The 24,477-nt window shown below is 43.9% G+C and overlaps 1 protein-coding gene and 1 non-coding gene across 4 annotated transcripts in view; both read right to left on the reverse strand.

The window, feature by feature from the left end:
- The window catches only part of UBAC2 (UBA domain containing 2), a 153,106-nt gene that overhangs the window by 7,640 nt on the left and 120,989 nt on the right, over nt 1-24,477 (reverse strand). For all 3 annotated transcript variants that reach the window (XM_027115934.1, XM_027115936.1, XM_027115935.1), the window contains one exon: nt 2,897-3,019. In XM_027115934.1, the coding sequence (XP_026971735.1) occupies nt 2,897-3,019 (123 nt within the window). The remainder of the gene's footprint in view (nt 1-2,896; nt 3,020-24,477) is intronic.
- On the reverse strand, nt 20,109-20,180 carry TRNAD-GUC (transfer RNA aspartic acid (anticodon GUC)). Its single transcript has one exon. It is a non-coding gene; the product is annotated as a tRNA-Asp (tRNA).

A 24,477-nucleotide genomic window follows, 5' to 3' on the forward strand; every position in this document is an offset into this window, starting at 1 on the left:
TTTTGATTTAAAACAAAAAAAAAATGAGGCCAATATGACAAAATTTCATTATTTGTTAATTTTGCGTATGGGTGTAATATGAAAATCCTTGGTTAAGAAGAAAAAGATAAAAAGAGACAGAAACGCAGTAATGCATACACTTATTTTTAAGATACTAGTAGGGTTTGGGGTGGCATCTGCAAGGGGTGATGAACTGGCAAAGGTGCTTGTTGAAAAATAGTAGGAGTGGATCGTGAAGAACTAAAAATCCAGAAACTTAATAGCAATAGTAGAAAAGGTGGCAAACATTTCTATGGTCATATGTTAGAGTCTTACTAGACGTAATGGGGGATGCACATTCTTTCTTATAATATTCTTTGTTTTCAAAATAGATGGACTACATTTCCTATCTTTAATAACTCTCACTAAAATTCCTGAAGTATTTGCTCACATCAGAAAAAACTCAAATAATCATTTCTCTTTTCCTTGGTTTAGAAAATTACTAAGTTTCTTAAATGCATTTAAATCACATGACTGATGTTTAAAGTACAGCACATCTAATTGAAAAATTAAGCATAAAAAGGTTTTGTTAATTCAAACTATCTTAATGTTACTAACAAATAATTTTTTTAAAAAATAAATTTATTTATTTAAGTATTTTTGCCCGCATTGGGTCCTCGTCGCCGCGCGTGGGCTTTCTCCAGTTGCCATGAGCAGAGGTCACCCCTTGTCGTGGTGCGCGGGGCCTCTCCCTGGGGGGGCCCCTCCCACCGCGGAGTATGGGCTCCAGAGCGCAGCCTCAGCAGTTGTGGCGAACGGGCCCCGCTGCTCTATGGTACGTGGGATTCTCCCGGACCAGGGCCCGAACCTGCGTCCCCTGCATTGGCAGGCAGATTCCCAACCACTGTGCCACCAGGGAAGCCCCAAATAATATTTTAGACAGTGTCTAGCCTCCAACTAACCAAGAGATTATATGTAACTATACACTTGTAAACGTTACTGTAAATGTCTTGAGCTAAGAACAACATCCTTCTTCTCTTTTACAGTCTCTTGAGCACCTACCACAAAAACTACTGAGGGTCTACAGAGATAATGTTGAGGGGGACCTCCGTGTCTTAATGCCGGGCAGTCTGTAAGGCCATTTCGGGATAATCAAGAAATAGAAAAGACAAGATCTAGAAAAGTCAATGAATAAGGAAGCACGTTAAAAACAACCTCTCACGTATTTACATCTTTTCATAACAGAGCCAAGAAGAAGTAAATGATATTTAGAACTGATATCGACATCGTGTTAACCTCGCTCTCGTCATTCTGGGAGGATCAAGGAGAATGATTCATTAAAAAAAAAAACAACCCTAAAGACTTCAGTTACACACATTCACCTTGTTATCATTTTTTGACAGTTTTTTTCCCTCAAGTGTCAAAACTAAGAACTATTTCACCTTTAAATACTTTCTATCATCAACGGTTGCTCTGTTGTGAGGGATGTGACCTGGGTTCTATCAAGGAAACAGTAATATAACAGAACTTTCTTTTCACCTGAATTTGAGAGTATTAGTTTATTTTTTAATCTGTTATTATAAATGCCTTACAAATGCTGAGTTACTCGGCTTTATTTTCTAATCGTGGGGCTAACAGTTTTTTGGAAATTCACTAATGGAGGTGGAAGAGAACTATAGGCTCCTTAATCCATCTCTCAACCCTAACGAGCTGCTAAAAGGATGAGTCTGAGCTGAGAAGTTAAGGGTGAGGGGTTGGGTCAGCTCATCAGGCATATTCCATTGGTTTCTCTCACTTGTGGTGGCCTAACCCAGAGGTGCCAGTGGGGGCCCTGCCCAGAAGCCCCTCCTGAGTTCCAGAAAAAGTCAGGATACATACAGCTTTGCCACAGAGACCGAGTGCCTTGGGTCGGACTGGCTTTTGTTGGCTCTGGGAACAGGGGATGGGAAAGTGGGTGACTCGCTATGAAACACTGACCTTGATTTGCTTTTATGAGAAGAAAGCAACATTTGCAGTATGAAATTTAAAAGGGTTGTTACTGAAGTGCTCTCAACTTACTAGCTTAGGTTTTCAGAAACTTTCCAGTGTGAAATAATTACAAACTTCTAGAAAAATTTCAAGAAGAGCACAAAGAACCCAATTACTCTTCATCCACATTCACCAATTATTACTTTGCCACAGTTGCTTTCTGTCTACACACACACACACACACACACACACACACTCCCATTTATTTTTCCTGAGCCACCTGAGATTAAGCTGCATACATCCTGTCCCTTTAGATCATCCTATTTCCTCGTTTCCTCTAATCTACAATACATACAATATAATTTCAGAATTGCTGTACTCATACCACCATGAAAGATAAACCCATGAAGAGTTTGAGGTTTGCAGTTTTCTTTTTTCTAAGAGGGCATATTATGTTCAAAAGTTACCGAAATTAATTTTCCCTCTCTCTTTTGATTATATTATTCACTTAAGATACAGCTGGAACATTTATTTCAGTTTCTTTTTAGCTTTATGATTGTCCCCATTGCTGATTTGCTTTTTCAGTATGTAAAACATTAACTTGGTTCCTAAGTGAAAACCATACAAACAGAGAAGCTCCCTGTCCTTCTGCCTCCTTCTCTCCCAGCCTGCGTAGTGAACCAACTTCAGTAAACATGAAATATCACAGATTTAAAAATAAGCGATCACAATGCATTTTTTTTCAAATTATGCCTTCCTCAGACTCATAAGAACCACAGTAGCCAATAAAGGGCCCAAGTATCTATCACTGGTTTACCTGATACCAGGTGGTTCACCTGATACCAAAATCTTTGTACTTATATGCTTGATTTCTTTCAAGTCTCGTTCACCAAAACTGCTTGGAGTGTGAAGCATGGGTTTAGGGTAAGTACCAGGTGTTACTGATTACCTGCTCCTCCGAAACCTCTAGAGGGGGGGACGCTTGTTGCTCAGACTGCCGACCATCCTGATAGTTTACGTTTCGTCGCTGACGTAGAGGAGGGAAAAGACGGTTCCAGTTGATCATTCCTCCCTAAAAAGAGATCAATGCACAGCGATCAGACAGGGGAGGAGCAGAAACATGGTGACGCACTAAAAAGCTTTCTCTTGCAATGCAGTCACAGCTGCAGACTGGAAATAAAATGTCTGACGGACCTGCTGAGTGGAAGCTGAATCAACAGGCTACAATCGGCAGCCTGCAGTAGGTGCACAGAGAGCAAAGAAGGTAGCAGGTACTGCCAAAGGGATTTGTGCAACTTGACTCCAGAAGGCAGTGGAAGACACATGCAGTCACTCCTAACCTCAGCCCCGTGGTGTCCCCACCGACACTGTCCCAACTCCGCTGGACTCGGGAAGACGCGAGTGGAGGCTCATTCAGGGCAGGCAACCAGAAACCTGGAGCTTCCTTCAGCAGCTCTTTAAGATGGTGCTTCTCCCCCTTTCTCCTCCAGCTCCTCTTCTCCCTGTTCTTGTTCTTTGTAAAAATTTGAGTAAATTCTGAGCAAGGTCCACGGAGAGAGACTGCAGGTGGAGATAAAACCCAGGTTGGGGGACAGGCTCGGGAATGTGACGGTAAACCTTACACACAGGGACAAGAGGTTCACACCTGTCTTCTGTGTGGCTTTATGGATAACTTCACATTGGTGGCGATGTCATTTCTTGCCTTTTCTACGTCATCAATGAAAAAAAGCCACTATGTGGCTAGACAGGCAGCCTCCTCCACCGCATGCACCGCTTTTTAAAAGCACTGCACGATGCTTTTAAAAACTTGACTTTCTTACCTATATGCCACCTTTTAAATTTATCAACTTAAATCTGTTTCTGGACGTCTTCTAGTTCTGGAAGATTTAGAGACTAAGAAAACCTAAAATTTTTCCTATTATAATACAGGAAAATTATAATACCTAAACATGCTAGATAAAATTTAAAAATATTTCATATGCATAGCTGAACATAAAGGGAAGATGGAGGCCCCAAGGTGCCAGAAACAAGCTCTGGAAAACCAGGGCAGTAAAGAAGAGAGGATATGGTGCGAGGGGGAGCACATCCTGCTAGTCCAGAGCTACTTGGGTTTTTTTTTTTTTTTTTTTTTCCGGTACGTGGGCCTCTCACCGTTGAGGCCTCTCCTGTTGCGGAGCACAGGCTCCGGACACGCAGGCCCAGCAGCCATGGCTCACGAGCCCAGCCGCTCCGTGGCACGCGGGATCCTCCCGGACCGGGGCACGAACCCGCATCCCCTGCATCGGCAGGCGGACTCTCAACCACTGCGCCACCAGGGAAGCCCGCTACTTGGGTTTTATCACCTATTTGGGTTCAGGAGAGGAGGCCTTGGGTCTGAAAGAGGCAGCGACTTTAAGCTCATTACCTCCTTAAAGGCACAACCTCAAATGGCAGCACCCCCAGTGAGAGAGGATGAGAAAAAAACCCACCAAAGAGCAGATTTTCCTGAGGGAGGGAGCAGAAATCTCGGTCTGCCTGAGAGGTGAGAACTGCAGGGAAATTTGGGGTTCAAGTTACACCACATATCTGCTCTAAGAACCCATCGAAAAGTACATAAAATTCGTTCTGGGATTGGAGATGGATACACCTAAGGAGCCAAGCAGAGGCAAATCTAAAGTTATTCTGGAGAGACACTCTCTCATCCTGGAATTAGATGAATTAGATGGGATTCACAGATACAGCTCCAGTGGGGGAAGACTCGGACCCCAAACTACAAAACCCATGAGGAAAACACCCATCATGAGCAGGAGTCAGTGTGTACAATAAATAGGAGGATTAGATCCCCAAGGACGCAAATTTACAACATTCTGAGAAAAACTATAAAATTAGAAGTTTTAAGATGACTGAGATACAGAAGGAGTTAAAAAAAAAGAATAGGACACTATAAAAAAAGATAGTTTTTTTAAAAAATAGGGAAACTAAAAATAGAGATATTATGCAAAACTGTTCTGGACAGATACTGGTAGAAATAAATTCAAATATATTAATGATCACACTAAATTTACACTGACAAACTCACAAGCTGAAAGGCTGAGACTGTCAGTTTTGAAATCTCTCCCATTCCCCCCAACCCAACAATAGACAAACTGAAAATATAAAGACATAGACAAGTTGATGTAAAGAGATGGAAAAAGAAATATTAAAGCAAACTGATGTTGCTATATTCATGTCAAATAAACAGACCTCAAGGGCAAAAGAGGCATTATTAGGGATAAAACCACTAAAATACATTGATATTATTTATATATAACATTACAGCATCAAAATACAGAAAGTAAAATTTAACAAAATTACAAGTGAAGTGGAAACATCTAGACATATATTTAATTTTTAGCATATACTGATAGATCAAGCAGACAGACAATTAATAACAATATAGAACATAAATAACAAGTTTGTCTAGATGGACATATATAGCCTGCACTCAATTTTTAGAGAATATACATTCTTTTCTGTTATAAGTAAATTATTTATTAAAAAAGTGACAGTGTACTAAGTCCTATATAAAATATCTGCAAATACCAAAACATAAATATTATACAGACTATATTCTCTGGCTACAATGCAACTAAAAATAAATATCAAAATTATAATATAAAACAAACAAAAATGCACACATTTGGGATCAAAAATGAAAAATCATAATGGAAGTTAGAAGATATCTAAAAGTGAATAAAATTGAGACTACTACCAATCAAAGCTTGTGGGATATAATTAAGTAGTTGATGTAATTTTAAAATATTGAGCTTAAAGAAATGAAGAATGAAAATTAAACAGTTAAATACAATTTAAGAAGTTAGAGAAGGTAACAATGGTCTAAAGAAATTGGTAAGAATGAAGTACAGAGCAAATGTTAATAAAGTGGGAAACAGAGACACAACAGAAGGAATCAATGAAAACCCAATGCTGACTGTTGAAAAAGTCAAATAAAATGAATAAACCTGATGCTTAGTGAAATGACAAAGAAGCACAAATTGTATTAGGAATAACACAAGGAACATAATGACAGATATTAAATAAGAATACTTTACTTGTGCTAACAACTTTGATGAAATAGACAATTTTCTAGAAAAATATAACTTGTCAAAACTCAAGAAGGAATAGAAATTGGTAATCAGTTTTTTTTTTTGTTTTTTTTTTTTCCTGTACGCGGGCCTCTCACCGTTGTGGCCTCTCCCGTTGCGGAGCACAGGCTCCAGACACACAGGCTCAGCGGCCATGGCTCACGGACCCAACCGCTCCGCGGCACGTGGGATCCTCCCGGGCCGGGGCATGAACCCCTGTCCCCTGCATCGGCAGGTGGACTCCCAACCACTGCGCCACCAGGGAAGCCCTGGTAATCAGTTTTAAAAATTGTTCAGGAACGTCGACTAAAGCTGCACATACGTGGATGCCTCAGCAAATTCCATTCCTGGGCAACATAAATGCAAACACATGCTCACCAAGGGCAGGGACCAGAACGTTCTCAGCAGTGTTGCTTGTAAACCTCAAAGACTGGAAACTACCCAAATGCCCATTAAGTAGAATGGATACATTATAGTATAGTCACATGATGTAGTATTATATAGCAGTTCAAATGAACAAACTACAATTATGTGCAACAATATGACTAAATCTCTCAAATAAAATGTTAAATAAAATAAACACCAAAAAGTACATTTGTATGATTACTTTTATATAATGCTAACTTTTCTGTATGTTATACTTCAATAGAAAGTTACAAAAAGAAATAGAAAACCTGATTAGACGTTTAGCCATTAATGTAATTGAAATAATACTTAAAAATCTACCTACCAAAAATCTACAGGTGAAGTCTATGAAAATTCTGAGGGCCTGCCATCTTACACAAGTTGTTCTAGAGAACAGAAAAGAAGAAGAGCTCCCCACCTAATTTTTTGAGGCCATATAACGCTGTTTCCAAAAGTCAGAGAAGGCTATTATGAGAAAGAAGAATTATAAAACAATCTATTTTTCATTTATGGACAGATGCAATAATCCTAAATAAAAGATTAGCAAACTCAATCCAACAATGTTCAAAAAAGATCATCATCTTATCCATTATGATATACTATATTAGGATTTATCTCAGGAATCTTAGAAAATATAGTAATGTAATTCACACATTAACAGATTAAAGGAGGAAAACCAAATGCTCACATTCAACAGATATAAAAATAATTTAATAAAACCTGATGAAGAGACAAGAATGCCTATTATCACCACTTGCATTCAACATGAGTCATGGCATAATGAGGATGAAACCAACCACTTGTGAAAGAAAATGCAGAAGGATGGAAAGGGAGAAACTGTCATCACACATGATGATTGTCTACCTAGAAAATGAGAACCAATGAGTACAAAATAAAAAAAAAAAGTAACATTCCTTGCCTGTGATCACTGAGAAAATATAAGTGCAAAAAATTCCTATTTACAAAGAGAAATAAAAACCATTAGGTACTTAGGAATTAAATCTAACAAAAAATTTGCAAGATCTCTATGAAAAATGGTAAACTTGATTGAAGGATATCAGAAGACCTAAATAAGTGGAAAGACAGCACATTCCTGCCTGGAAGACTCAATACTGTCATCTTTTCACACTCGGCCAATTCCAGGCTGTAGCAGAGACTGCTGGTTGACTTTCAATATCCACATTCCCTTTCCTTTAAAAATAGGACTTTTTTGGGGGGGAGTGACGCACAGTTAGTACATTTCTCAGCTTCCCCCACGAGGACTCAGTTCTGCTATTGGTATGCAAGCAAAAAGGGCACTTGGGACCTCCAGAAGAGATCTCTTTTTATTTCTTTTAAATGAGTTAAATTAAAAAAAAATTATCTACAATGTTGTGTTAATTTCTGCTGTACAGTAAAGTGATTCAGTTACACATATATATATTCTTTTTCATATTCTTTTCCATTATGGTTTATTACAGGATATTGAATATAGTTCCCTGTGCTCTACAGTAGGACCTTGTTGTTTATCCATCTTATAAAATTAGTTTGCATCCGCTAATCTCAAACTCCCAATCCATCCTTCCCCCACCCCGTTCCAGAAGAGATCTTAAAGGGAGGGATGCACCCTTCCTCATTGTTTCCTCCTCCTTCCTGGAGCCCAGGCGGGCTGAGGACAGGGCAAGAGCCAGAGAAAAGGAGCCTCGGGGTGCAACTTCATGCAGGGGCCCCACCAGCTCGGGGCTATCAACCTCTGACTTCTTTTAAACGAGACAAACTTCTGCCTTGTTTAGGTTTCTGTGATTTTGTTTTCTGTCATATGGAGCTAAACCTATTCCTAATGGGTATATATTCAAAATTCACACACATGCGCATGTGCGCTTTGGTTGAACGAGACAACCTCAAGGGTCAAGACTAGACCTGAATATTTTCAAGAAGTATAAGGGAGGGTTTTTTTTTCTACTAGTTATTAGGACTTACTGTTAGACTACAAGAATGAAAGTAGGACGGTATTAGCACATGATAGGTAAACAGGTCAAAGAAACAGGAGAGACAGTCAACAAATCAAAAGTAAACATGGGCACTTGGTATATGATGGAGGAAACATTGTAAGTCAGCAGGAAAAAGACACACCACTTAATGAACAGTACTAGGACAAATGGTTATAGAGATGGAAAAAGAGAGGACCTCCCTGGTGGTCCAGTGGTTGGGACTCTGTACTTCCAATGCAGGGGGCATGGGTTCGATCCCTGATTGGGGAACTAGGATCTCTGGGGAACTAGGATCCCACATGCTGTGCGGCATGACCAAATAAATAAATTAATTTAAAAAAAGAGATAAAATTTGACCTTTACTTCATATCGTATACAAAAACAAATTTATTTTATAATAAACCCCACAGGGACTTCCCCAGCGGTCCAGTGGCTACGACTCCGTTCTTCCAATGCAGGGGGTGCGGGTTCGATCCCTGGTCGGGGAACTAAGATCCCACACGCCGCGTCGTGCAGCCAAAAAATAAACAACAACAACAATGTGATTAAACCAGCCAAGATGACTAAATATAAAAATAAAATAAAATAAAATAAACCCCATAGATTAAAGATTTAAATCTGGAAAGCTAAACTGTTAAAAATTTTAGAAGAAATAAGAGGCATTCTTTATGTTGCTGGGATAGGAAAGGATTTCTAAAACAAAAATATAAAGGATCAATCATAAAAAAGGATTGCTAACAATTACTACAAACAAGAACTTTTGTATGATTCAAAAAATAAAGCTAGAAGGCAAAGTACAGATTAAGAGAAAATGTCTGTAACATATAACTGACAAAACAGTATCCAGAATATGTAAAGAATCAATGAGAAAAAATAAATAATACAAGAGAAAAGCGGACGTATATGAATAAATGTATATGAATAAACAATTTACAGAAGAGGAAACCCTGAGTCAATAAACATAAGAAAAGATGTTCAACCCCACTAGCATTAGGAAATGCAAATTAAAACAGCAATAAGTCATTTCATACCTGTAAGACTGGCAAAAATAAAACGTCTAACAATACCAAGGATACGGATGATGTGAAGGAAATAGGAACTCCATATATTGTTGATGAGAGTTTAAATGGGCACAAACATTTTAGAGGACAATGTGTCAAGATCTAGTAAAACTGAGGATGTTCTGATCTAGGAATTTCATCTCCAGGGAGCTATGAGTGCCTAATGGGGCATTTATGAGGATATTCTGTGAAGCACTGATTATAATATTAAGTAAGCAAATGTAAAAAATTCAACTGTCCCTAAAGAGGGAAATAAATTATTAAGTGGTTCTATTATATATGTGCAGCTAGAATAAATGAACTAGATCTAATGGATAAATCTCAAAAATACAATGAACAAAGAAAGTTGTATAAGAATATGGATGTACAATACCATTTACATAAATTAAAATATATTTAGAATAGTATACTATTTAAACTATTTTACGGATAGTTTACATATACACAGTTTACATATACATACGGCAATTAGTGGTGATTCTGCTTCCCAGGGGATATTTGGCAATGTCTGGAGGCATTTTTGGTTGTCTTGGGTTGGGGGTGGGAGGTTGGGGACATGATGGTGGTGCTGTTGGTATTCAGCGAGTAGAGGCCAGGGATGCTGCTAAACATCCTATAAGGCACAGGACAGACCCCGCGACAAAGGATGGCCTGGACCAAAATGCCCACAGTGTCCAGGCTGAGAAGCCTTGATATATACTCACAGGTAGCGAAGATACAAACACGCACCGGCAGTGGATACCATACAAACGCATCAGACACGACACAACTGCTATGGAACGCTGGGAAGAGGAATGAAACTTTGGCTGATTCTGTAACATTTTATTCTTCAAAGGGAGAGTGAAAGAGTAGGCAAAACAAAACAAAACTAAACCTCAAGCTGTGATAGTAAAAAAGTGCTTAAAAAGCAGAAAGTTACAGGAGCTCTAGGTTCTGGGATGTTTTGACACTAATCTGCTCTTTCTGTAGGTTCAGCCTGAGCCTCTGCAAACAGGAAACGCTTCCTTCACTTTGTCTTCTTCAAAAGCAATAACCACATATTCAAAAGAGGAAGAAGGAAACAGCTTGCATTTTGAACAGCCATTTTATGTTATTAGTTGTAAGGAGATCTTCAAATGAAGTAAAATTTCTTGTGAAAATTAATAAACAACTAATTTTCCAACTGAGAGCAGTAAACATTTGTTAACGGTTCATCAAGTGGAAGTCACATGGAGTAGAACTCCACCTCTAAAGGCCTTGGCGGGTTTCTGAAGGGACGATCAGGTCAGGCAGTGTCTATACCGAGAAGCCTGGTCAGAAGAGCCCCCCAGGGTCCTCTGGGGGCACTTGCAGCTCCCACGGGAGAGAGGAGCAAGGTGCACGTTCTGGTCCTTGCTCCCATGGAGCTCCTGATCTCCTCGGGGAAGGCATGACATCCAGAAAGGGAAAAGCCAGAAGCAGGCAAGATGGTCTGTAACCAGGAAGGAAGCCACGAGGCATCAGTTAAAGGGCACAGCCAAAGCTCGGGGGTAGAACTACAAAGAGGATGGGGGCTTAGCGGAGTTTTAGAGGATGAGGATGATTTCAACAATGGAGAGGAGAACCAGGCATTTTTTTCAGCCTGTTCAAAGACAGGGGACTGAGAATGGGTTTATTCCTACTTCAAGGGCCAAAGCAACGCTAAGGAGAAATAACAGAGGAACGAAAAATAGAGGATGCTGAGTGACCGAGAGCAGTCTCCAGTGCCAAAATACCTGGGTTCAAATCCCAGCTCTGCCACTTATTATGTGAACTTAGGCTTCAGTTTTTTTTTTTTTAAACTTCTCTGAACCTCAGTTTTCTCATCTGTATTATGGGAATAATAACTACGTTCACCTCATAAGGATATGAGAAATATATGAGTTAATATATGTAAAGCATTTAAAACAGAGCTTGAAAACTTCTAAAACCTTATTACATACACATTAGCTATTATTACTATCCAATATTTGCATTGTATCTTACAGTGGTATTTCTTGTCTTCCCAGCTAGCCTATAGCACCCTGGAGAGCTGCATTGGGGGTAAGATTTGCATGAAACTCCCCAGGTGGCCGGCACAGCTCTCAGCTCAGTGCAGCCTGAGCTGAATCCCCAGCAAAGAATGATTACAGAGCAGGCACAATGAATGTGATGGTTTAGGACAATTAAAATTCTTTCCAAAAGCATCCTCATCTTATTTTTAAAAGGTCAGTCACTGGGAAAAAAAAATGCATCCTTTATTCTCCATCTTTGGTGATCTGGAACCCTTTATCAGAGGGCTACGTTTTGAACTGTAAAGCAGGCGGGGCCGCCTCCACGGCACTGTCTGTGGCTGCCTGCGGACCATGTCGGGAAGATTCTGGGGGAGGGTATGGGTTCATCAGGAAACAGTGACATGACTGCTTAGTGATACCTGCCTTGGGCACGGAGGAGGCGAGGTGGCACCTATACAGGAACTACTAACCCTGCTATAGACCATGGCTGTCCAGTATTTTCCACATCATGGCACACACAGAAAGATATATTTGTGTGACACACAGGACAGAGAAAGCTGCATGCAATCAGCCTGGCAGCTTCAGGCCCTTCCCAGCTGCCCCAAAGGCTGAGGGGATCAACACCTCATCAGGCCATCTGTGACCGTGACACGGTGTTCGGGAAGTTCTGCCACAGACCTTAAGGAAATACTTGCACATTTAAGGTGAGCAGTTTACACCGGGGACGGGCTATCATGGAGTTGAGACGCAGAGGAGACCAGATTGTTTCAGGTGCATCAGTTAAGGTAAAAATCAATGGAATTATTGTGTGTCTACTCAAGTACCTGGTAGTACCTGAAACCATGAAGCTAAAAAGAGAACTAAGACAATGTCTGTGCCTTCTCGAAGCTCCCAGTCTGGTATCCTAACCATTAAATTGCTTTTTCTTTTTCTTCCAGGTTACTCGTAACACCCTCTGCTTGATCAGTGGTACCTCCTCCGCTGTCCGCCCGCCATGACCCCTGGCTGCACTGGGCCCTACCGTTCCCCTCCCGACACCTCTCTCTGGCTTCTGTGGAATCACACTTTCTTGGTCTTTCAAGCCGTCTGGTCTGAGCGTCCCTCAGAGACGCCTTCTCCGGTTCATGTCCTTTATACGCTGGTGTCCCTTAAGGTTCTGTTAGGATTATTCCTCTTCTCTCTCCATGTCTGTCCCGAGAGTTTTAGTCTCCCTGCGTGTGGTGGAGACTCCTACCCGCTTTCCCCCTCCAGGTGCTGCCCCTCAGAGCCACATGACCAACTCTCCTGATGCTTCCCCTTAGGTGTTCCAGAGACATGTCAAATGGAGCGTATCCCAAACAACACTCATCGTCAACCCCGTACCTCTTCCTCTGTCCCCAGTCTTGGGGAATGACACCAATGTCCTTCCACAGCACAAGCCAGCTCACCAGGCTCTGGTAATTATAACTCCTAAATACCTTTGGAGTCCATTCATTTCTCTCCATCCTGACTCTCACTGTCCTATTTTAGATGGCCATCAAGGGCGGGCATGGCTTCAGAGTGATTATCCTGAGATACAAAGCTCATCATGACAACCTAAGTGCCCATCATCGGATGAATGGATAAAGAAGATGTGGCACATATACACAATGGAATATTACTCAGCCATAAAAAGAAACGAAATTGAGCTATCTGTAATGAGGTGGATGGACCTAGAGTCTGTCATACAGAGTGAAGTAAGTCAGAAAGAGAAAGACAAATACCATATGCTAACACATATATATGGAATTTAAGAAAAAAAAAATGTCATGAAGAATCTACTTAAAAACTCTTCAATGGTTCCCCGTTGTCTTTTCATTAATCTTAAAATACTTTTTTTCTTCATTAATAGCAATCGCAAAAAATCACTATTTGGTGACATACTTTTATAAAAAAACGTTTTCCAAAACAGAAAAATAATTAATGAGAAGAATGTCATTATTTTCTATTTTTGTAAACTTCTTTTGTGTGACGTAACGAAATATAGTTGGATTCTCGTATCTGCTTCTGCAGTCAATTCTGTTACACGCTACTCTGGCTTCTGAAGTATATAAAAAAATCTAGCCACGTCTAGATATATAGTTAGAAAAAAAATCGGAGTATATTAAGAGCCTTTTCAGATAAGCGTAGGTATTCTTCTTTGATACTACTCAAGTCCCTACTGGCTTTAGGGTGCAATTCAGGTTTCTCACCAGGGCTCGCCAGCCTCCTGTTCACCGTTCCAATGGTTTTCCTCACCATTCCGGACTCACATTCTCGACTCCTGCCCAGAAGGCTTCTCTACTCCCCTGAGTCTGGGGTGAGCTGCTCCTCTCATGTACCCTCACATCTCACTGTACCTTTGCAAGGACAGCACTTGGTACATTACCCTTCAGTGACATGCTCCCTGGTAGGAATCTCACAGCAGGTGATGAGCCCCATGAAGGCTGAGATTATTCATCTTCTCTCTGCAGGCCCAGCCTTGCCTGCCACCTGGCATATTCAAGTACATAAGAAATAGCTGCTGAATGACTAAATCGTGGACAAATACACAGCAAAGCATATTGCTGAGATAAGTTCTATGGGATTTTCTTCAGCAAAGACCTCACAGCTCGTTGTAACACAGGCCCTAGTGTCAGGATGGACAGGGTGGGAGGGGATGACGCAAGGAGGCTCAGAGAGCAGAGCACACCGCATGGCTGATATGGTCTTTAAGGGCACGAGACACCTTCTCCCTCTAACACAGGAACCAGCAGTTTCAAAGGACCACTGCTGGGAGACTGCAGATGGGGACTCCTCGCAGAAGGGGGCATCTGGAACGCACTGGACTGCCCTGAGTGCCCCTTGGCGGCTACAGCTCACAGTGTAACTACGGATATGCTTGGCTTCATTCCTTTATCTTTTACTTGCAGTGCACTGTACTGGGGCCAGGTAAAGAGCGCTGTGACACACAGAGAAATGACTAATTTCCTACGGCCCTGGAAGAGCTTAGCTGAGTTGACAAAACAAAGGCACAATTAGAAAGTAAACAAGAGGCACTGAAGATGCAGCGTGTGACCAAGGGCTACGTGAGAGGTGTCTCATTAGACTTAGCACTAACAATAAGCACTACCAACATAGAGGAGAGAAACACTGCCAGAGGCTGCTGTCATCAGCTGATAGCTTCATGGCAAAACCCGAAAACAAAGGAAAAGAAAGAAAAACAAAACAAACCCCATTACCACCACCACTCCCGCAAACTAGCCATACATTCATCACACGGATGAAAGATGGAGGGACGATCACGAGGCCGAGAATAAATCCTATCACATATGTGGAAAGCAATTCAAGGGTCACGCCGTAGGAATACGGACAGTAGAAGCACGCAGGAGACGGAAGCTGGCCACGGCGTGTGAGGTGCCACGTCCTCACGTGTGCACAGACGCCACGGAAACAGTCATTAGAGTATCCTTCTGGGCTGCCGGGCAGTGAGCCGTCTCAGTAGGTGTTGGGAGAAAATAATCAGCTAGAGGGAAACTAGATGGTGACTTGAACACAGTCCCAGGCTAGTTTCACAGCTCTCGGTTCCACTTTTTCTTTGTGGTTCATCGGCCAGCTTGGGGGGCTCAGACACTTTGTATTGTATTATCCTTCGCAGCAAAACACAAAGCAGTTTCTGCGCAGCGAGGTGAGGAAGCAGAAGATGCTGCAGCTCTCTGCCATGGCTCCTCCTCGCTCTGGTCGCCAGGGCTCTGGGGACCACGGCACTGTCTGTCCGCCCCATCGCTGGGTTCGGAGGTGCTGGTCTAGGGGCTGAACCGAGGAGGCGGTGAGGAGGCATCCAGAGAGTCTACTATCAGGAATCTGTGCCACAGCCCAACACGCAACTCGAAGGCTTGGCCACTGCTGCTCCCTGCAAGGAACACTCCAACTGTGCGCGCCACCAGACGTGCCTCCTGCGTCCTCTGTGTTGAGTGATGACTTGTCTCTTGAGGGGCCGGGGCCTCCCACCACAGCTGATCCTACTTCTCCCAAGACATGGGTATGGTTTTTACCGCAGGCAGAGGAAAGGAGACTCTGGAGAAAGAGCAGCAGGCTTCAGATTCTCCCTGGCAACGGGCTCCCCGCCTCTGGGGGGCGAGGAAGGAGGGTGGTGTTGGGAACACGCTGAGCCAGACAGTGCTCATGTCTGCCATGTTTCCCGAAGGCTGCCTGACTCTCCTCTGAAGGGGACCTTCTCCTCCATGGACAGTCAGGATCAAAGGTGTCCCCACCTTTTGGGGGGAGGTTTGGTTTTGATTTGGGGAGAGAATGGGAACGCTCAGTCTCTTGTGAGGAGGCAGTGGTGGGGAGGGGCAGTGAGCTCCCCAGGTTGGGGACATCTGCTGTAGGAAGATGACACCTCTCTCTTGCTTTAAGGCTTTTTTACTCTCTTAATTTCATTTACGTGCTTGTGAACACTGAACACAAGTTAGTGAGAACTGCACAGGATAAGATACAGCTTCCTTGAAAATACGAAGGAAAGAGCACCTTCTGGCACAGGGATGACCGATGTCTGCGTTACATCTTTTGTTTCCTCCCTTCTTTGTCGGCCAATTTTCTGGTCATTTCTTCTGCTCCTTAACCTTAGCTCTACGCAGCAATTACCAAATAAAAGTCAAAATTACAATTAGTTCTGGTACTTGTTACCAGTAAATGTTTGGAGAGAAGAAGAGGTGAAACTTGTTATTAAAAATAAGACTGGGGATTACTCAGGATTTCCCCTCTCTTTTTACATCTCCTCCCTCAGAGTTGTCACTCATTTTCGCCCTTCAGCGATCACCTCTCACTCCCTTACTCGTCCTTCAACCAACACTGGGCCAGGGTGGACAGCATTGCCTGAAAGCCCGGGGACACTTTTGGACTCAACTCTCTCCCTGATAAATCAAATCCGGCCAGTTCTCAAGTACCACTGATTTTTCCCTTCAAGGGGGTCTGTTGAAGTCTTTGTCGTCCCCCTCTGAGATTAAGCCAACAGCCTCTGAGATGACCTCACTGCCACTAATACAGGCCTTGGTTTACAGTGCTTCCCAGATAACTGCATTTGTTACAAACGGAAGGTTTCTGGCAATGCTGCACTGAGCAGGTCTATTGGTGACATTTTTCTAACAGCATTTGCTCACTTTGTGTCTCTGTGTCACATTCTGGTAATTCTCGCAATACTTCAAGCTTCTTTATTTCTATTGCATTTGTTAGGGTGATCTGCGATCAGTGATCTCTGACGTTACTGCTGTAATTGTTTGGGGGTGATAGCAACACTGGGGGCTTATTTTAAGAAATTGCACAGCCACCTCAACCTTCAGCACCCACTGCCCTGATCAGTCGGCGGCCGTCAGCATCGAGGCGAGACCCTCCACCAGCATAAAGATTATGACTCCTTGAAGGCTCAGAGGATGGTTAGCATTTTTTAGCAATAATGTATTTTTTGATTAAAGTATACACATTTTTAAAGATATAATGCTATTGCACACTTAATAGACTACAGTGTAGTGTAAACATAACTTTTACAATGCACTGGGAAACCAAAACTTCGTGGGACTCACTTCATCGCAATACTTGCTTTAATGCAGTGGTCTGGAACCAAACCTGCACTGTCTCCAAGGTGTGCCTGTATTGTCTCCATCCAACCTGCACACCATGGCGGGTGAGTTGTGCATGAGTTACCCCACCAAGGCCTTTCACAACACCACTGTCTCAACTGAAAATCTTACTGCATCACATCTAGATTATTCTGTCCTGTTTTGAACGTCCTCCAAAACCAGCCTCACCCTAACTACTTCTTACCTCTTCCCTGCATATTCCTTCCACTGACTGTGTCCCTCACTTATTCAGACCACATTTGCTCCAATCGTGTCTGTTACCTAAAATGCCCTCCCCTGTCCCCTACGACCATCTGCCGCCCTACAGGTTTGTACAGAGCCCAGTTCTTGTTTTGTGCCTCTAACTGGCTTCTTTCTTGACAATCCAAATCCTTACTGGTCTCCCTGTCCGCTGAATTTCTACAGAACTAGGTCAAGTTGCCAATCTAGGAGAATGTAACACTGAGTCTAGGTTTCCTCAACTGTAAAACAGAAAACTGGACTAGATGGTCCTTAAATAATTATTTGTTGCTTCTTCCTAATCAGTATATTAAAGAATGTCTTGAAAGTCAAGCAGTTCTCTCTCAAAAAGAGACCTTCACTGTTGCAGCAGAAGCCCAGTGGCCTCCTGCCAGAGCTGTTGCAGGAGGGATGCCCAGACAGACACTGGTCTAGACACCCTCCATTTTATAACCTCCAGTACTGCTTATGAGTGTTACCTGCACTGATCAAGGAGCTCTAACGAGCATCTCTAATGATCAAGGATCCTTGAGCAACCACCCCTACTAGACGGCAGCGATGGACAGTTTACGAATGAGGAATGTGGATTTGTGGAAATGAAGTGCTAACTCTCACAGTGGTCTCTCACAGCCCAAAGCCCACGTTCTGAACTATCAATGAAACCTGCACCTGCACCCCTCACTCCACCCTGGGAATCCAGGCGCAACCAGGGTGCATACACCACCATCACTTAAAAAAGTATGATTTAAAAAAAATCTTGGTATCGCTAATCTGTGCTCTAATCTCGGACAGGAGATCATGACTCATGAGTCCGGAAATTCCTGTACTCCTGCTTTCTTCACAAAGCCACATCTGTCACCCACAGCGAAAGACTGCAGGGTCTGAAGCTGGGGTGGGTTCCATGAAATTCAAGGCTTCTTGAGATGATCAGAAGGGTTCTTGCTGAGACACTCACAGGTGGTCCAGGGGTCTGTCCTGCACTGGAATCGTATTCTGGTTTTTGCGGTACGCGGGCCCCTCACTGTTGTGGCCTCTCCTGTTGCGGAGCACAGGCTCCGGATGCGCAGGCCCAGCGGCCATGGCTCCCAGGCCCAGCCGCTCCGCGGCATGTGGGATCTTCCCGGACCGGGGCACGAACCCGTGTCCCCTGCATCGGCAGGCGGACTCTCAACCACTGCGCCGCCAGGGAAGCCCCGTATTCTGGTTTTAAAACCCACAGGGATGACTTTTTTTGAGGAGGAAAAATTTACAAAATGATTATAGGGACAATTTTTCTAATATTCCCCTGTTTGACATTATGTCTGCTTCAAGGTACATCTCTAAATTCATTCATGGTTTTAAAAAGTGATTAATAAGTGAGAAAATAAAAAATTATGAAAAGAATTAGGATTGCTGATAACTTCTATCTCTCCAAAATACCAGGTATGTCATCATCGTTTACTTGTTTCCTTAAGTACCATGAGATTGTACCACACTCTCCCTTCTCATGAACACCAAGGCAGAATGAAAAATAGAAATGATTTTCTTGAGGTCACTTAATGAGTCAGCCTTGGAAAGGGATTAGAATTTATATTGATCCTATCTTTCTGTTCTGAATTTTGTCAAAAAGGTCAGTATGACCAACTACAAGAGCACCAAATACATAACAGTAGTTTCTGCAGGGAGGTACAGATTGAGATAAACAGCTTAGCTTTAATTTCACTTGAAAATAGAGTTCTTGCACCTAATTTTCATTTAATTTGCAGATTTTTATCAACCAAGCACTAGTAACTTAACTCCGCACCTGATACTATACACTTCATACTCACAAAAGAAAAAAGTCATAAAAGAACTAACTCTAACTGATTAGATTGCTTTGTTGACAAGGCAGCACAGCAGCTTGAAAAGGATGGTTTTTAAATCAAATTGCACCAAAACGTGAAAGAGCAAAGCTAAAAAGGAAAAGTGCTGAGAAGCATGCCACAGGCCCGTGTGCTGTCTTCAAGGCTGCTTGGGTTCATCTTGGCTGGGAACGTGCTCCCTTTGGATTCAAGGTGGACTCCTTTGCTACACACACACACACACACACACACACACACACACACACACACACACGTGCTCCCTTTGGATTCAAGGTGGACTCCTTTGCTACACACACACACACACACACACACACACACACAGGTTTAGGTATACAGTTTTCAGGGCTCCACTCCAGACACACTTTCTTGACCCTCCATGGCTGGGCAAGGGGCTTCTCCTAGAAGAGGACTTGTGACATTTTGCTGTAACTGCCTCTTCCTACTCTCAGCTCAGGGAGAGGAAAGATTGTGCTGTCTTGTCTGCTCCCCAGAGCCTGGCTGAACACTAAATAAATCTTGTGGAAAGGATGCTCATGGAAACTAAGAGGTGAGTAAGCAGCTTCCTCAGAGACCAGATGCAGGGGCGCTGATGGACACTGGCTCCGTGGGGTGGCACCCGCCAGGAGGAAGGACAATCAGACATGCTGCCACATGGACAAACCTCAAAAACATGAGGCCATGTGAAAGACACCCGTCACAAAGGACCCAAAAGTATATGATTAGATTCAATGTCCAGAATAGGCCAATCTAGAGAGTCAGATGATAGACGCGTGGTTGCTCAGGGAGAGGTGGGTGGTAGGACTGGGGAGTGACTGCTAATGGGAAGAGTCTCTTTTTGAGGTAATACCAGCGTTCTAACATTCAGTGTGGTGCTGGTGGGGTAACTGTGAGCACACTGAAATCCACTGGACTGTACTCTCTGTTTTGGCCACGCCATGCAGCTTGCAGGATCTTAGTTCCCCGACCAGGGATCGAACCTAGGCCCTGGCAGTGACAGTGCGGAGTCCTAACCACTGGACCACCAGGGAATTCCCTGAGCTGTACTCTTTAAGGAGATGAACTATATGGTATGTGAATTTGATCCCAATAAAGTTATTAAAAAACTTAAAAAAAAAATGAGAACCTGAGAGCACTTTCAATACACTAAAAATATTTTACTAAATTAAAAATCCTTGATTAATAAAAGGAACTCACATGATTTGCAAGGGGGATGTGACTCATAATAATGTATATGTTAGATGTTACCTAACAACGATTGCTGGGGTGGATAAAGAGAAAATTTTCACAGCCGCAAAATGTTTCTAAGTGAGGGTGAGAGAATACACCTCACCCTCGCTTAGAAACTTAGCTAACCATTCAACCAAATACTGAGAAAATAACTGAAATGCACGTGTGAATAATGGTGAGCTGCTGTAGGCATCAACATCTTCTCTCCTTGCAGGTCAAATAAGCTGCTCGTTACTGTTAACAGAGGTGATAATCAATCAGGAAACACGGGCAGCCGGAGGAAGTGAAGACGTAATGAAAAAAACGAGCACCAAACAACTTCACTGCTTTGTTGACAAAATTCCCACTTGGCTCATACCAAGCAAGACGCGTTCTTAGTGGGCTTCACCGTAATTCTACTTCTAGAGTAAATGGACATTTTACAGAAATACCTTAGAAAGTCTTATCACCAAGTTTATGTTGTGGTATGTGATGGCATTATCACCACCAGCCAACAGAGAGAATAGGGGTCATACAAGTAACAGACGATCACATCTCAGAGAATACAGACTTCCCGGGAAACAGAGCTGCTTGGAAAGCTGCTGACTGCATAATCTTCTAGAGCAGGGGGTGGGCAAAGTTCTTCTGTAAAAGGGCAGGTAGTAAATGTTTTAGGTTTTGAAGACCAATAGGCAAAACCAAAGATATTATGTAGGTGCTTACAGAGCCACTAAAAATGTAAAAACCATTCTTAGCATCGGGTTTGGCCCATGGGCCATAGCCTACTGACCCTTGTTCTAAAGGTTACAAGTTTTAAAGAGTAGTAACTATCCAATTAGCTCCTAAATCAGGACTCTCTCTCAAACTTCCTGAGAGCCCCAAAACAGATCCCAATGCAATCAGAATAACTAATATTTGACAGATCTTTCTGGTATATCAAGTAATTTTGCATAAATTATTTTATCCTCATGACAACCCTATTAGATAGACTGTGCACAGATCTCCCCGTCAACCCAGTGTTGATTCCTGAACTGCAAATTTCTTCCCCTTTTCATTTATATTCTGCTTTTCTATCGTGATGGCATCATGACCAGCAAAAAGGGGAATCCATGCTAAGAAGCTGCAGAGACTCCTGCAGCAACCCTGCTGTTCAAATGTTCATCATTACAGGGCATTTCAGTGACTGTTCTAGAGGTGTGAACGCACAGAGGCTCGCAGAGCTTGACTGTGGCCATGTAGTCTCATGCAGTGAGGACACGCTGCCTCACCACCAGAACTCAAATCCTCACCATCTCCCGACTGGTCTTCTTCCTCCAGTATCAGCTTTCTCAAGGGTATTCATGTCATGGCCAAAGTAGTCTTATTTATTTATTTGGTTGCGTTGGCTCTTAGTTGCAGCAGGCGGGCTCCTTAGTTGTGGCATGCAAACTCTTAGTTGTGGCATGCATGTGGGATCTAGTTCCCTGACCAGGGATGGAACCTGGGCGCCACCAGGGGAGTCCCCAAAGTAATCTTTATTAAAGACAAATCTAACTTACTCTTCTGCCTAAAGCCTTCACTGACTCACTACTTCTAGCAGGACGAAAGAAAAAACACTCCTCAGTGTAGCACCCCCAAGTGCTCAGTGTAGCACCCCTCAAGGCTTCTGCCTAAAGCCTTCACTGACTCACTACTTCTAGCAGGATGAAAGAAAAAACACCCCTCAGTGTAGCACCCCCAAGACTCCCGATGTCCTGGCCTCGGCTTTCTCCCCAGCCTCTCTTTCACTGCTTCCTCCTTAGGGGAGCCCTGAACTTAGGCAAATGCAATCACTTGTGTTCCCACAGCTGTCTCAAGCCCTTGTGCTTTTTCTCACACGGTTCTCTAGGCCTGAAATGCCTGCCCGAGTGCTGGTCTCTTCCAGATTCCCCTCAACCACACAGGGCTTTGCTGAGTCCCTCAGGGAGAACCAGGACTCTTTTGCTGGCGCAAACTCCAATAGAAACCTAGCACTTCGCATTGACTCATCTCTCTTCCCCCAGGGGCTGCAGGCTTCCTGAAGCCAGGGCAGCGCCATTTTCTCCCTCACGGCTGCACACTGCAGTGGAACCAAGAGAGGCACAAATAAGTGGAGCACACAGCTCCTGTCCTTCAAGAATTCAAATGCTACTCGGTGAATGAATAAAGCACGAACCCATGAAGAGTTACGTAACGGTCCCAGCAGTAGAAAATGCTCCGCAGCTGCTGGTACCACAATGACTCGGCAACGTCACCGACCATGGAGCCAGCACCCCTACTGGGGGCGGGGAGCGAACCTGAGAGCAAGAAGCTGGTGGGAGTAGACTCAACGTGTGACTGGCACGCCGCCGCTACATCAATGGACAGAAGAGTGGGAAAGCTCTGCCGTGGGGGGAGATGAGAGCTGGAAGAAAGGGACCGGGCGTTATTATGTCGTCCACTCAATGAGTCCATAAGCCAATGAGCCGAAAGCTTCTGCGTAGTGACCACCGTGGAAGTGTCCAGAAAGGTCATGTCACTGGGCCTGATGATGAACTTCAGGACACTGTGCACTGACCTTGTAAGCTGCAGATGAAGCAAGGTCTGCAGAGCCATCACACTGCTCACTGCCCGTTAGAGCCATGGAGGTGTATTTGCTGCAGAGCACGTTACAACTGCTTCAGAAGGGCAACGTCAGAGTTCACTTTCAAGAACCAAGATGTGACTCCCGTGGCAATGTCCTAGGATGAGGCTGGCTGGTCAGGGCACAAGTGATGCTTGCCCTTCCTCTGCTTCCAAACCCTGCACTACTTCTTAACGTGGTGCGTGCGTTCCCGCTGAAACTCCTTTCAAGAGCGAGCCAACTCTTGCTGACTCTTGTGATCTTCTCCTCGTCATTGTCTCTGCCTGGCCTTTTTTGGGGGGTGGGAGGGTAGCCTCTGAATCTGTTGAGCACCCCCTCTCCCATTCTTCCTGAAACACTCCTCTCCCGGCTGCTGTGCTACTGAACTATCCTGGATCCCTCCCCGCCCCCTGGAATTCCTTTCTTCTTCCTCTCTGCTCTCCCTGAACATGGGTCTCGGGCTGTCTTTAGTGGTTTGTCCTCTCAGAGGATAGCTGTATAGTTTCCAGCCAGGACTACTCACCTGCATTCAGCTGGCCTCAGTACATTAAAAAATTCTGTAAATATTTATTATATACATATCGAGTCACTAATTCTCCAAATGTATGGGTGCCTACCACATGCCAGGCATTATTCACATATTAGAGACACAATGGAAAAGCCCCACCCCCACCCCAAGACACACCACAGGCACAGATGGGACGTGAGTCAATGGTGAGGGGTGGGAGTGGCAAGGTCAGGAAAGACGCTCTAAGGACAGACAGAGGGTCAGTGCTGCCCGGGAGGCTGGAGGAGGGGATTTCAGAAAGTTTACTCAAGAGTGAGCAAGAGTTGGGCAAGCAGAGACCGTGTGTGGGTGAGATGGGGTGCAGTGGGGAAGTCGGTACAGGGGAAGTTTGTTGTCGGCAGAGGGAAGGGTAGATGAAGAGGCAAGAAGTGAGAAACAACATGGGGCTGAGATGAACTGTGAACAGTTCGGAGTGATTAGCCCGAGGCTGCTGGGGGCCGGGGGAAGGCAGGGGCCTTGTGTAGCCAGCGAGAACTGCCTTGTAGGCTCAGGAGGGCCTCTGAAGGACTTTGGTGGGAGTGAGACAATCAGGATTGCGTCTTCACAGAGCTCGCCCTGGGGGCTGGAGTGTGGGGCAGGGCCGGAAGAGGGAGGCAGTTGTGACAAGCTTTCATTAGGTGAGTGACATCGGTGGCCTGAACTAAGGCAGGGGGATGAAGAGAGAGGGAGTGGTGGGTTTACGGCGAGAAGGTAGACTCTCTGGGGTGCAGGTGAGGGAGGGGACACGAGGGACACGGATGCAGGAGGGAAGAGTCCAAGGGGAAGCCACAGTGTTCTGGTTTGGGCCCCTGGGTGGACGATGGTGCTTTCCATCCGGGAGGGAGTGAGACAGAGAAGCCAATTTAGCAAAGCAAGGGTAAATTGCCGGTGCCTGTGGGGCATTCAAGTGGAGATGCCTGGCAGGCAGTAGGATATTTAGGTCTGGAGCCCAGGACAGAGGAGGTCTAGACCA

This window comes from Aethalodelphis obliquidens, unplaced genomic scaffold, assembly GCF_003676395.1.
Source record: "Aethalodelphis obliquidens isolate GAN/ISIS:26980383/991018 unplaced genomic scaffold, ASM367639v1 scaffold15, whole genome shotgun sequence".
NCBI classification, from domain to species: Eukaryota; Metazoa; Chordata; class Mammalia; order Artiodactyla; family Delphinidae; genus Aethalodelphis; species Aethalodelphis obliquidens.